The 12,519-nt window shown below is 37.6% G+C and overlaps 1 protein-coding gene across 1 annotated transcript in view; it reads left to right on the top strand.

The window, feature by feature from the left end:
* Positions 1–12,519, top strand: part of Xirp2 (xin actin binding repeat containing 2) — a 55,132-nt gene that overhangs the window by 6,328 nt on the left and 36,285 nt on the right. The window contains exon 2 of the mRNA XM_051184546.1: positions 179–316. Coding sequence (XP_051040503.1) covers positions 179–316 — 138 coding nt within the window. The remainder of the gene's footprint in view (positions 1–178; positions 317–12,519) is intronic.

Raw genomic sequence — 12,519 nt, 5'->3', positions numbered from 1 at the left:
AACTCTAGTAAATGGCAAAGCTGGACAATTTAGTTTCAATGGAAGGCTATCACAATCATTTATGTTAATATCTTTTTTGTGTTCCACCCATAAATAATTGTCAACTATAATGCAAAAATAGCCTGAGCATACCATCTGCACAGATGAAATGCTGAAATATCTTCTTAAATCACCTTAGGTCATGGAAGAATCAGAAGTGTTCACAGTGCCTGGTGGTTTAGCCAAGATGAAGAAACAATTTGAAAAGGATGAAATGACTTCAACCTGTAATGCATTTTCTGAGTATCAATACCAACACCAAAGCAGATATGAACAGGTAATGCCACTATGGTTGATGGGTAAATCATTTAGAGGCAAATTTGTTCTCACTGATGTAGAAATACTCCTTTTATGGTGGTAGAATTATTTTCATTGCTCATTTAAAAATGATCATTTAGAAAATCATTTAAGCATATTGATGTGTTGATTTACTCAGCTGGAATACTTTGCCATGTGAGCCATATTGGAATGTTCTCTTTCAGCATCTTCCATTTCAGACATAAATGAAAGTTAAATAGTATAACTTAGTCAACAAGTAAATAGAAATGCTGAGAGCAATGTTTGCATTGAGCTTCTGTTTCTAGGATGTCATTCATAAAGGGCTATCTGTTGGTTTGTTTACATAGTTGAAATATGAAGCATTATTCAGCTTTTGTGTGGGGAGTTTTATTTTGTTTTCTTTAAAATCACCAAACATTGTGCAGTAGAACCCAGATGTTACATAAAATCACATAATATGACTTCTGTTACACATAATGTTTCCTCTTCTACTACTTCAGTATCATATATCATTAGATATTTTCATGAGGTATAATGGTTTTTAAGTGTGAAAACTCAAGAAATAAAACCCATCAGACAGAACTTGTCACTCAGAATATTCACTTCAGCATAAACAGCTATACTTTGAGCCTGTGTTTTCCATGAGGAAGGAAATAACTGGGTTGTAAAATTTTGCATCAGGAAATAATTGGGTGTGTTTTATTATTTTAAAAAACCCAGAGTAAATGCATAGCTAAATAAATTTTATGAATATAAAACAGTCAGGCACTACATGTGCCAAAGAGTTATTAAAGCATCTGGTGGAATGATTAAAGTCTAATACCTCAGTTATAGTTATCTTGTTTTAATTCTGCCAAAGCATGGAAACATGTAATGTAGTTAGCTGAATATACCTACTACAGTAACTCTAATGATGGCTAAATGCATATAATGTGAGCAAGAAAGTAAGACATGGTATATCTTTGATCACATATGTAATTGTTGAAATATAGGAAACTAAGTGGGTCAAGTGTAGATGGAGCATTTAACTGAAATTTGTCAAAAAATACAATATAAATATGTTAATAAATTAAGTAATCAATTCCTCACAGAAGCAAGAATATGTTTGTAGACACATTACTCTTAAGAAAACGGTGTTCTCTAAGACCATAAGTTTTTGGGATTCACAAATCAGAGTTTCAGAGTAGGTTCAATCCTTGATACTCATCTGTCGAATGACCTAGAGCCTCCTTCTTTAGTATACACAGTTGTATAAGGCCTTCCCACAATGCTTAGGAGGGCCTGTTCTTAGTTTAACACTGCACTCTCCATTCTGAATTCTGCAATAGTTTTCAAGCAAATGACTCCATGCTTTCATTTCATTTGATTATGAATATGATATTCAATATATGATTGTTAAATTGTACTCACATATGTAAACATAACAAAAACACAAGATCCTCCTAAATGAAATTCACAAGTAAGTAGTTAGTTTAGGCTCCTTGTAAAATTTAGGCTGACTTGTAAAATTCTCTAATCTTTACATTTTAGGTAAAGTTTGCAAAACAGATGCTATATTAGTAGCTGGAAGATTGGCATAGTGTGGCCTCTTTGTAGTAGTCAGGGACACAGATATTAGATTCAGAACAGAGGTTCAATTATCTACTCCTTTAGTTATACGAGTGACACCTGACAGGGCCCTTAACTTCTCTGTGATTTAAGATTATAATGGAATCTATCTCCTGAATTTATTTACATAAACAAGTTAACATTCAAAGGGATTAAAGCAATGCCTAGAGCCTAAGTTAGGTAACTCAGTGATGAAGAGTATATACTGCTCTTACATTTGCATCATGACTCACAGTCACCTGCTTTTGAGCTCCTAGGGATCCATCACTCTCTTTTGGCTTCTACAGACACTATTTGCTCACAGACATGAATAAACCTACATACATAAATACATATATACATATGCATATGCACACACACACAAAATTAAATTTAAAAAGAAAAATTCAAAGGACAAGCCAATGCCTAGACCATCAAATAGACTACAAACTACATATTTGTTTACTAATTTGTTTCATTTTTCACTTTAATTATATTTCTTCTTATCATTAAGTCTTGTTCCATCTTAGTCTGTCTGTCACTCATATTTACTGAGAATGCTTTTTCCAGGGTTAAGACACACACACATACATCATACATACATTCACATAGAGAGAATAAATAAATAAACAAACAATAAAATAAAATAAGTAGCAGCCTTCAGCATCCTGCCTCTGAATGGAGGACACACATTCATCATTGAGCAAATTGCTGTGGCCAGAGTGCACTGTCTAGCTCAAGTTCCTACCTGCACCTTGTTTACCTACAAGGAAGTTCTCAGCATATGTTTATCAATGAAGAATACATCCTGTAGAAACCAGAATAAAGGAAGCACAGGGGCACTATGTGCTTCTTATGAGTTACTAAGATACAGACATGTTTTGTGGCTAAGAAACACAGAAGTACATGAAAGCAACAAGAACAACACATCAAGAAGTGTAGTTACTGTCTAAGCTTCACTTTCATTATTTACCTATAGATAGTGTAATAATATATGAAAATTCCCTAAGGATAAATAGACCTATGTCTCTACAATGCACTTTATAATACAAAGCAATCACAGGGAAATTAAGCTAACAAGCAGCATTTATTTAATGCCTCTTTCATATAGAATCCTATGAGAAACAAGTTATCTTTACCTTTAAAAAAAGAAAAATCTTTAGTTGAAATCTTGATTAGAAAACTGATATTTAAAAAAAAAAAACTGTAGAAATGATCCCTGAGAGGGAGGAGAGATGAGCAAATGGGTCAAGGCTGTGCTAGAGAACCCCACAGAAACAGCTGACCTGACCAAGTGAGAGCAAAGGACCCCAGTCATAAAGCTGGGGAACCAGCATTGGACCAAACCAAGCCCCCTGAATGTGGGTGCCAGTTAGGAGGTCTGGGCAGTCTATGGGACCTCTAAGAGTGGAACCAGTATTTATCCCTAGTGCACAAAGCGACTTTGGGAACCCATTTCCTATGGAGAGATACTCTCTCAGCCTAAATACACAGAGAGCCTAGGTCCACCCCCAAATGATGTAACAGACTTTGATGATCCCCCATGGAAGGCCTCACTCACCCACCCTGGGGAGTGGATGGGGGTGGGATTTGGGGTTCAGTGGAGGGAGGCAATGGGAGAGAGAGGAAACTGGTATTGATATGTAAAATAAGATTGTTTCTAAATTAAATAAAAAAGAAATATGAGATAAATGTTAAATCTGATTCTAGAGGAGAAAGGGAAAAGTATCTTAGATATCCACTTAGACTTTTTAAACAATCTAAATACATACTAAAAATGTATATTTTTTTTCAAGAGATGAAGGATGCATGCCAATAGATGGTTAGTTAATTTTGTATTTACATAGATATTTTCGGCTCAGATATTTGGTGTATTGAAAGTACTTGAGATCTATCTTCCTGCTCAGTCTTCCTTTGGCCAAAGATATTTAATTTGATGACATGCAGTAACTGATTTTAATTTGGAAGGCAATTTAATTAGGGTGAAAAGAAAGAACATTTGTATTGGGTTTCTGACAATATTTAGTGTCACTGTTAGTAATGTTTTCATTACTTGTAATAATTAAGTCCAATCTGCTCCTCACCTTTCTAATGTATTGAAGTCAGAGTTTCAAGGTAATTGAGATTTGGTAACAGTTTGCCTTAGAATCAGCAATTGGCTTGAAAACAGAGCTATATGTAAATTAGAAGTTCCTTATAGTTGCTTTATACCTTCTGCAAAGAAAATGCTTAGTTATTTTCCCTATAACAGACACCTGAGAGAAAGACCATGAGGAGAGTGGAGTTTGTTTTGCCTCAAAGTTTCAGGGTATTTAGTCCCTTAAAGTGGAGAAGGCAAGCAGAGAGGCCCGGCTTGTGACAACAGATTGCTGCTACTCACATTGCGGGAGGTCAGGAAGCAGACACTTTAGAACTGGAACCAGACTTAATGAGATTAATAATTAATGTATGTGCCATCATAGAGCCCTCATCTAGTAGCTGATGGAAACAGAAGCATACACCCACAGCTAAACACTGAGCCAAACTCCTGGAATACAGATGCAGCGAGGGAGGAGTGATAAGAAAATGGGGATAAGACCAGGCTACAGAAACCCACAGAGACAGCTGACCTGAACAAGTGAGAGCTCATGGACCCCCAGATTGACAGCTGGGAAACCAACATTGGACCGACTCAGATTCCTTGAACGCGGGCCTCAGTTAGAAGGCCTGCGCAGTCTAAGGAACCTATGACAGTGGAAGCAGGATGTATTCTAGGTGCACAAAAGGACTTTGGGAGCACATTCCCCATGGAGGGATAGATACTCCCTTAGCCTAGAGGCAGGAGGGAGGGCCTAGTCCCTACTCCAAATGACTGGATAGATTTTGATGACCCCTCCTGGAAGGCATCACCCTGCCTGTGGAGTGAGTGTGTGGGGTGGAGAATTGGGTGGGAAGTGGGCTGGGGGGGGGGCGGAATAGGAGGGAGGGAGAGGGAACTGGGATCGATATGTATAAAAATAAATATGAGCAATAAGCTGACTTCCATCACCATTGGCAGCCTTTCCAGTAGCTAGGCAACATACTAAAGATTCCATAATCTCCCCAACAGCACTACCTGCTATGAATGAAATGTTCAAATCCATGAGTTTATTTGTTAAAGTCAGCCAAAACAAGGGAACCAAGACATAGGAACATTCATTGATGCTAGAGACATTAATCATGATGAAACCTCATCTCAGATGGGGAACTACCCAGGCTATATGGTTCCATTTAACAGCAGCCTTACTGCTGCCCAGTGAAATAGCCAAGGGAAAATTATTAGAGGCATCCTCAGTCCCTGGAAGAAGAGGGATTAGTGGTAGGACAAATTTACCTTTGTAGAAGAAGAGAATTGTGGCTGGGTGGTAGAGCATGCCTGTCATCTGTTATCCCAGCATTCAAGTAATTTAACAGAAAGATCACAAGTTTGAGGCCAGCCTAGGCTATTATGCAAGTGGCCAGCCTGTGCTACATAAAAAGACTGGTGTGTGTGTGTGTGTGTGTGTGTGTGTGTGTGTGTGTGTGTGTGTTAGGGAATATTCATTCCTGAGTGGTTGCTCCACTGATTAATACTAGTTTTTAACAGCATTCATGTACACCTTGCCTTTCATAAAAACCAGTTTTGCTTCTAGTAGGAATGATTGACATCTGTCTCCCTCTAGGAATATTGAGACACTCAGAATACCTCCTGTTTATTATTTATGTCAGATTTATCCTATCAACCTTTAATTTTCTTTTCATTTTAGGAGTGAGTCTTCAGCATTCTGCATTAGAAAAAAAAATTAGTTGATCCTTCATGCTAAAAGGCAAATATCACTTAAACGGATACCTTTTTTAACTTTAATTTTTTCGTTTTAGATTTACTTATTTTGTTTGTATGGTTGTTTTGCCTGTATGTATGTATATGTATTTATTGTGTACCTAGTACCTACAGAGGACAGAAAAGGGCATCAGATGTCCTATAGATGGTTGTGGCTGCAATGTGGTTTCTGGGAACTGTTCTGGTCGCCGTAGAAGAAGCCAGTGCTCTTACCTCTTACCTGCTGAGGCATCTTTCCAGTTATAGAGGACAGGTTTTCTTTTTCTTTTCTTTTCTTTTTTTTTTTTTATTCATTCATTCACTACAACAGCCTCTGAGAGGAATATATTAAAAATTCTCTCAATCTCAAATAAGGACCTCAAAATATACTGTGGAGCAGCATGTAATGGGAAACAGACTCCCGCTTGTCTCCCCGTGTTCTTGCCCATGTGCCAGTCTACTGTTTCTGAGGGTTTTCATCATCTTGTTTAGACGCTTCATTAACATATCATTTGCATGCCACAATATTCACCCACTTTGTGGGTACAGCTCAGAGAGAGCTTTTTACACTTTCAGAGTTATTTAATGTCAGCAAAACCTAGTTCTAAAATGTGCACAGCCCTCCGAAAGAACCCTCAGATCCCATGGCACCAGTCCAGAATTCTGCGCTCTTCCTAAGCTCTGCTTTTGCTGACCATCTACTTAAGCGACTTTCTCTTCATTCTCTTTCATACATCTTTGTGCACCACCGAGGAGGTCTCTAACTGCTGAGTTCCAAAAGCATCTTCCTTTGGGGAGTTGCTTAGTTTCTATTTCTTGATTCATTGTGTGGCTTCGGTGAGAAGGAACAGATGGGGATCCATATATTTTGGAAGGGCTAAGTGTGTTCGAGCACCCAGCAAGTGGTTTTTCCATGGAACTGCTGCGGTCCTGAATCTTAGCAAGAACTTCAAGTGTCTCTGTCCATCTCTCTCCGCCGGCATCCCAGATGCAGTGGGTGGTGGCACGTGCTTTCTGTATACATCTGCTGTTGCAAAAATGCAAATATAAACATTCATACTCTGAAAGACTGCATGGCTTTGGAGGAATCTCTGGATGATTTCAGGTCTAAGGAAGCATTTCTGACAGCTTGTGACAGATGAGATCTGACATCTGTGTGTTTTCAATTCCATAAAGGTGACCTGCAATAATTTTCAAGCAAACCAAATATACTTTTTGTCAGTTGGATGTGCACATTTCAGAGTTACTCATACTTTAAAACAACCTTTAATTTATGCCACATCATTTTTCAGGGTCATAAATTGATACTACCAGCTCTGCCCTGACCCAAATCACCATTGAAACAAAAGGTAATAGCCTAGAATGTCCTGTATTATATTTTAATTATATGCACTATTTAAGCAAATATTATTACTGAAAATAATAGCATTCAAAATAAAGCAATCTTAAGTAACTGTTAGGTTCCTGGCTTCCAAGTCAGACAACTAGGATTATAATCCCTGAATCAAACACCTATCCTAGTCTATATTCTGTTGCTAAACATAATACCACAAACTGGTTCATTTATAATGATCTGAGAAGTAGAAGTTCACATTTCTGAGTGGTAGTATCAAGATTGTGGAACCCAGTAAGTGTGTCCTTGCTGCATCTTAACAGGTAGACAAGAGAGTGAGGTATGAAGAGAGATAGAAAAAAGGATGGAGAGGGGGTAAAGGGAGACCCAGATTAACTGAGCATTTCATATATGTTAGGTATTTTACTGAGAATAATCATTCTTTATGTAGAATATGAGTTTTTTAAGTTTTCATGCATGTATAAGGACATGAAGAAGTTTACAATCTAACAATCTTGTCAGTTCTTTGTTTATCTCTAGGTAACAACAGTTTCTTAGGAAATCCAGAAATGATTAAAATTAGCTTTAAATGAGCATACCTGTATGTGCTTTGGGCATATGTTGTTCTGGAATCGTCAGAAACACTGCTGAGTGCACATTTTAAAAATTAGAATAGTAAGCAGGTCTTCCTCTGAGGAAAAGTGCTTAGCCTCATTTTAGAAATAAAAAAGATGATGTGTCAAACCTCTCAGAACACAGAGGAAAGGAAAAAGACTAAAGCCCTTTTTGTGCAGGCATTGCATGTCTCCAGGATGCCACTGTGAATGGAGTTTGGTTTTTAAGTGGAAGCAATTGAATAGGCTAGCATTGGCTTTTGGAGACCACTTTGTTCACAGAATTGTGCCAAGATATATGAGAAAAGATGATTTCGTTAGTGTATGAATTGGACCAGGCAGAAAAGGAAAAACTACATTATTTGAAGAAGTGAAGAAAAGATGATGGATAGAAAGGATTGGTTTGCCATTTCTACTAATAGTGAAACTACTATATTGTGTGCATTTACTTTTTGGCACAATTTAGCTATTGGGTGGAAGGGAAGAAATTTGTAAAGGGAAGAAAGTAAGCTGTGGCATATTATGACTTGTGCAGTTGGAACAACCAACAAAGATATACGGGTCCCTCATAAATAGGGGCCTGTATAACTCTTCCCATATAAGGTTTGTTTTGTTAAAAATTAAAATTAATGATAAACTGTCCTCCATCACTGTACCCCAGATCTAGCCCTTTAACCTGTTTATTCTCTATAGCTCCTCCTCTATGTCTCTGGCTGAAGTTACAAAAGATTAACTTAATGCTGCCTCAGAATCAGAAGGCCAAGTGTTTGCTAAATGGTGCTCTGTGGCCTTGTCTGCTCACATCTGTAATACTCATGTAGCCCAATCTGCAAGAGTTGCTGTATGCAAATCCTTCAGATGACTGACTGGTTATTATGTGAACATCCTAATTTTTGATAATACCTTAGCCAACAACTGTTGATCTACACATTTCTTTACAATCCCCTTTGGTTTAGAAGTGCCAAACTCAATTCCATTTTGGGGTTTATAGGTACATGTTTCATGACTGATTGTTTTTTTCTCTACTCTTGCAATAATAACTTTGTTCCAGGCTCATGAGTGTAAATGTCCATGGTTCTCTTGTTGTACCATATTGCAGGTGGCTGTTACCAGTCACCAATCTTTCTACGCTTTTCCTGTTCATAGTCAACTTTCTGTATCTCTATAAGACATGGCTAAACCACACACCTTTTTAATAGAAACTGAATCCCATAAAATTAAATTCTAAAAGAAGCCCTTTTGCTCAAGTTGTAAAGTTTATTCACTGCATTTTGTACTTCCTATATCAACTATGTGGAGCAAATCACAAACCTAACTGCAATAGGGCTTGTATTTCTCAAGATGGAAAAAGAGAGTCACCTATTCTATAATCCTCTAAAAACAACCATTTTCCCCCTTGCCTGCTTGAGAATAATCTGTCCCACTTCTTGGATGGAGTCCCAGATGCAATGGTAGTTAGTAGGTTTGTAGGAGTCTGCTGTCTGTTGTTTCTGTAACCTTGTGCACATGAAACAAGCCATCGAAATAGCCATTCACTCTTCTTGATCTTTCACCTATAAGAACTTAGCATCAAGGCATCTTTCCTATTGGTTTGTGTCTGGGAGTCTCAGTAGAAATTTTGACACCAAAGCCCATTTCCACTTGCACCTATACAATGGAATTCCTTGTTCCGGGGGGACTGATACATTGATCTGATAGGTCAAGGATTGGGAAAACATATCTCTCAGAATTGTTCTTTGCTAGTCTGTGTATCTGATTGTTTATTTGTTTGTGATCAACAAAGTCTTATATAGTCCATGCTGGCCTTGAACTCACTATGTAGCTGAGACTGCTTTCAACTCCTGATTTGTTTGCTTCCCGTTTCCCAAATACTGGAGCTACAGGCCTGTGAAGCGTGTCTGGCTTTCTCAGAGTCATATTGTCTGTAACAATGAACATGCTACATATCTGAGTCAAAGTAATTATTTCAAAACTGACACTTTTTTCTCTCTCCTCTCTCTCCCTCTATTTCTTTTCCCTCCTCCCTTTGCCCCCTCTTTCTCTCTTCTCTCTTTTTCTGTCACCTGAGGCATGTGCCTTGCCTACCACTCTGGCCTCTCCTGATACTTTGACATTATTGTTCATGTGGTCCTCTCTTGAGATGACAATTACAGTCAAAGAATAGAACATTAAAAGTGAAGAAAGCAGGGCTTTAAAGAAGCCATGGTTAAATGTAAAAACATTCATTAGCCAGCCAAGCAGCCAATTTACAAGAAGCCCAAAATCCAATTAATATATTTCCTAGTAATAAACTATGTTGAAAATAGTGTGCTTGTGCATCTAGATGATACATTAGAACAAAAATCCAAAGAAAGGAATAAATTCATTAGCTTATTAATGTGGTATTCTACAAATTGATTAAAACTTGGTTTTAATGAACTCTTTATTTCCATCTGTAGTAAAAAAAAAAAAAAAAAAAAAACAAAGTACATTTACCATGTTATATAGTCTGTGTTCTTAATATCCCTTGGATATGAACCTTTGATATTTTTATAAAACTAACAATATTCTGTGAATGACACAGAATTTTATTTAATTATAAGGGTAAAGCTTTATTAACTCATTATGTAAAGTTATCTGTAGGGTTTTAGATCTTAACTAAACAAGTAATTTTCCCTGAGATACAAGGTATGCTCATAAAATAGGATAAGACAGACTTCCGTTATCTACTCACATCAATCGCTTTGCTCTATAGTCATGCATGATAATTTGCAACCTCTGCTGTCCTCAAGTGAAGTGGATGTTAATTGCTAACTTCCTGCTGAGGCATGACTGTAAAGTCTTGGTCATGGTCCCTTCATAATTTGCCTTTCAGCTTTGTGAGGTGTAACCTGTTGGTATATGAGTTATCCTGCTGGAGCATAGAGGGAATGTCACCTCCCTCCTCCTGGCAACACAGCAGCATGTTCTGGTACCTCATTATAAAGAGAATCTCATCTCCCCCTTCACTGTGCAAATCATTGGCCTGAATCTTTTATGAAAACTCAATCCTCCTGGTAAAATAGTGCCATTTGTATGAATAGCCATTCAGTGTCAGTTTCTGTACTGTGTAAAGGGGGAAGGGGGAAGTTTAAATTAACTGATCTCACTGGCTTCAAGGGGTTTAGAAATGTTAATATATGGGGGATACAGTCGATGGGACAAATAGCCTTGAGAAAAACTGTGTTAGAAAAAATGTCTTGTAAAAGTTGCTTTTCTTTTTGAAATTTATTTTATTCATTCTTTCAAATGGAATTTGTACGAGCCAGTGCTCACCCCAGCTATTGAAGTCTTACTGCTACAGAACCTCTACTTCTTTTTTTAAATTTATATTTAAATTAAAACAATCTTCTTTACTTTTTTTATTAATTTATATTTTACATTCAAACCCAAAATCCCCCTCTCTTCTCTCCACCCACATGCCCCTCTACCCCTCCCTTCCCATCTGCTCCACAGAGAAGGTAAGGCCGTCCCTAGAGAGACTACTAAGTCTGTCCCATATTCTCATTGAGGCAGGAACAAGGCATCGTCCTACCCCCACACCCCTAGGTTTAGAAAGGGCAAGGTATCTCTCCATACAGAATGGGCTACACTAAGTCAGTTTGTGCATTATTGTTAGATCTCGAACCCACTTCCCTTGGCCTCATATATTGTCCCAGTCACACCACTGTCACCTATATTAAGGCATTCTAGTTAGGTCTTATGCAGATCCCCCATTTGTCAGACCAGAGTCAGTGAACTGTCACTATCTCAGAGCAGCTAATTTTGTGGGTTTCCCCCATCATGGTCTTGACTCCTTTGTTCATACTATTTCTCCTCCCTCACTTCAAATATTCTCCAGGAGCTTGGCCCATTGGTTTGTTGTGGATTTCTGCATTTTCTTCCATCTATTTGTGGAAGAGGGTTCAAGCTTCTCTGGGGTTATGAATTGTAGACTAGGTATCTTTTGCTTTATGTCCAGTATCCCCTTATGAGTAAGTACATACTATATTTGTCTTTCTGATTTTGGGTTACCTCACTTAGGAAGATTTTGTTCTAGTTCTGTCCATTTGCCTGTGAATTTTAGGATGCCATTGCTTCTTATTGCTTAGTAGTACTCCATTGTGTAAATATACCATATTTTCTTTATTCTACAGTTGAGGGGCATTTAGATCGTTTCCAAGATCTGGCTATTACAAATAATATTGCTATGAACATAATTGAGCAAATGTCTTTGTGGTGTGAATGTGCCTCTTTTGGATATATGCCCAACAGTGGTATTGCAGAGTCTTGAGATATGTTGATCCCTAATTTTCTGAGAAATCACCATACTGATTTCTACAGAGTCTGAACAAGTTTGCAAGCCTGCCAACAATGGAAGAAGGTTCTCCTTTCTCCACATCCTCTCCAGCATAAGCTGTCATTGGTGTTTGTGATCTTAGCCACCATTCTGACAGGTGTAAATTGGTATCTCAGAGTTGTTTTTATTTGCATTTACCTGATGACTTAAAGATGTTGAGCATTTCCTTAAATGTCTTTCTGCCATTTGAGATTGTTATGTTGAGAATTCTCTATTTAGATCTGTACCCCATTTTTTAATTAGATTATTTGGTAGTTTGATTTCTGGTTTCTAGAGTTCTTTATATATTTTTAGAAATAAGCCCTCTGCCAGATGTGGGATTGGTGAAGATCTTTTTCCATTCTGTAGGAAGCCATTTTTTCTTGTTGACCTGTTCATTGCTTTCAGAAGCTTCTTTGTTTCAGGAGGTCCCATTGATTAATTATTGCTTTCATGGTCTGTGCTACTAGTGAAAAAAATTTATTTTACATATCAATCCCAGTTCCCTCTCTCT

Source organism: Phodopus roborovskii, unplaced genomic scaffold (genome assembly GCF_943737965.1).
Source record: "Phodopus roborovskii unplaced genomic scaffold, PHOROB, whole genome shotgun sequence".
Lineage (NCBI taxonomy): Eukaryota > Metazoa > Chordata > Mammalia > Rodentia > Cricetidae > Phodopus > Phodopus roborovskii.
This window is presented reverse-complemented; position numbering and strand designations above follow the sequence as displayed.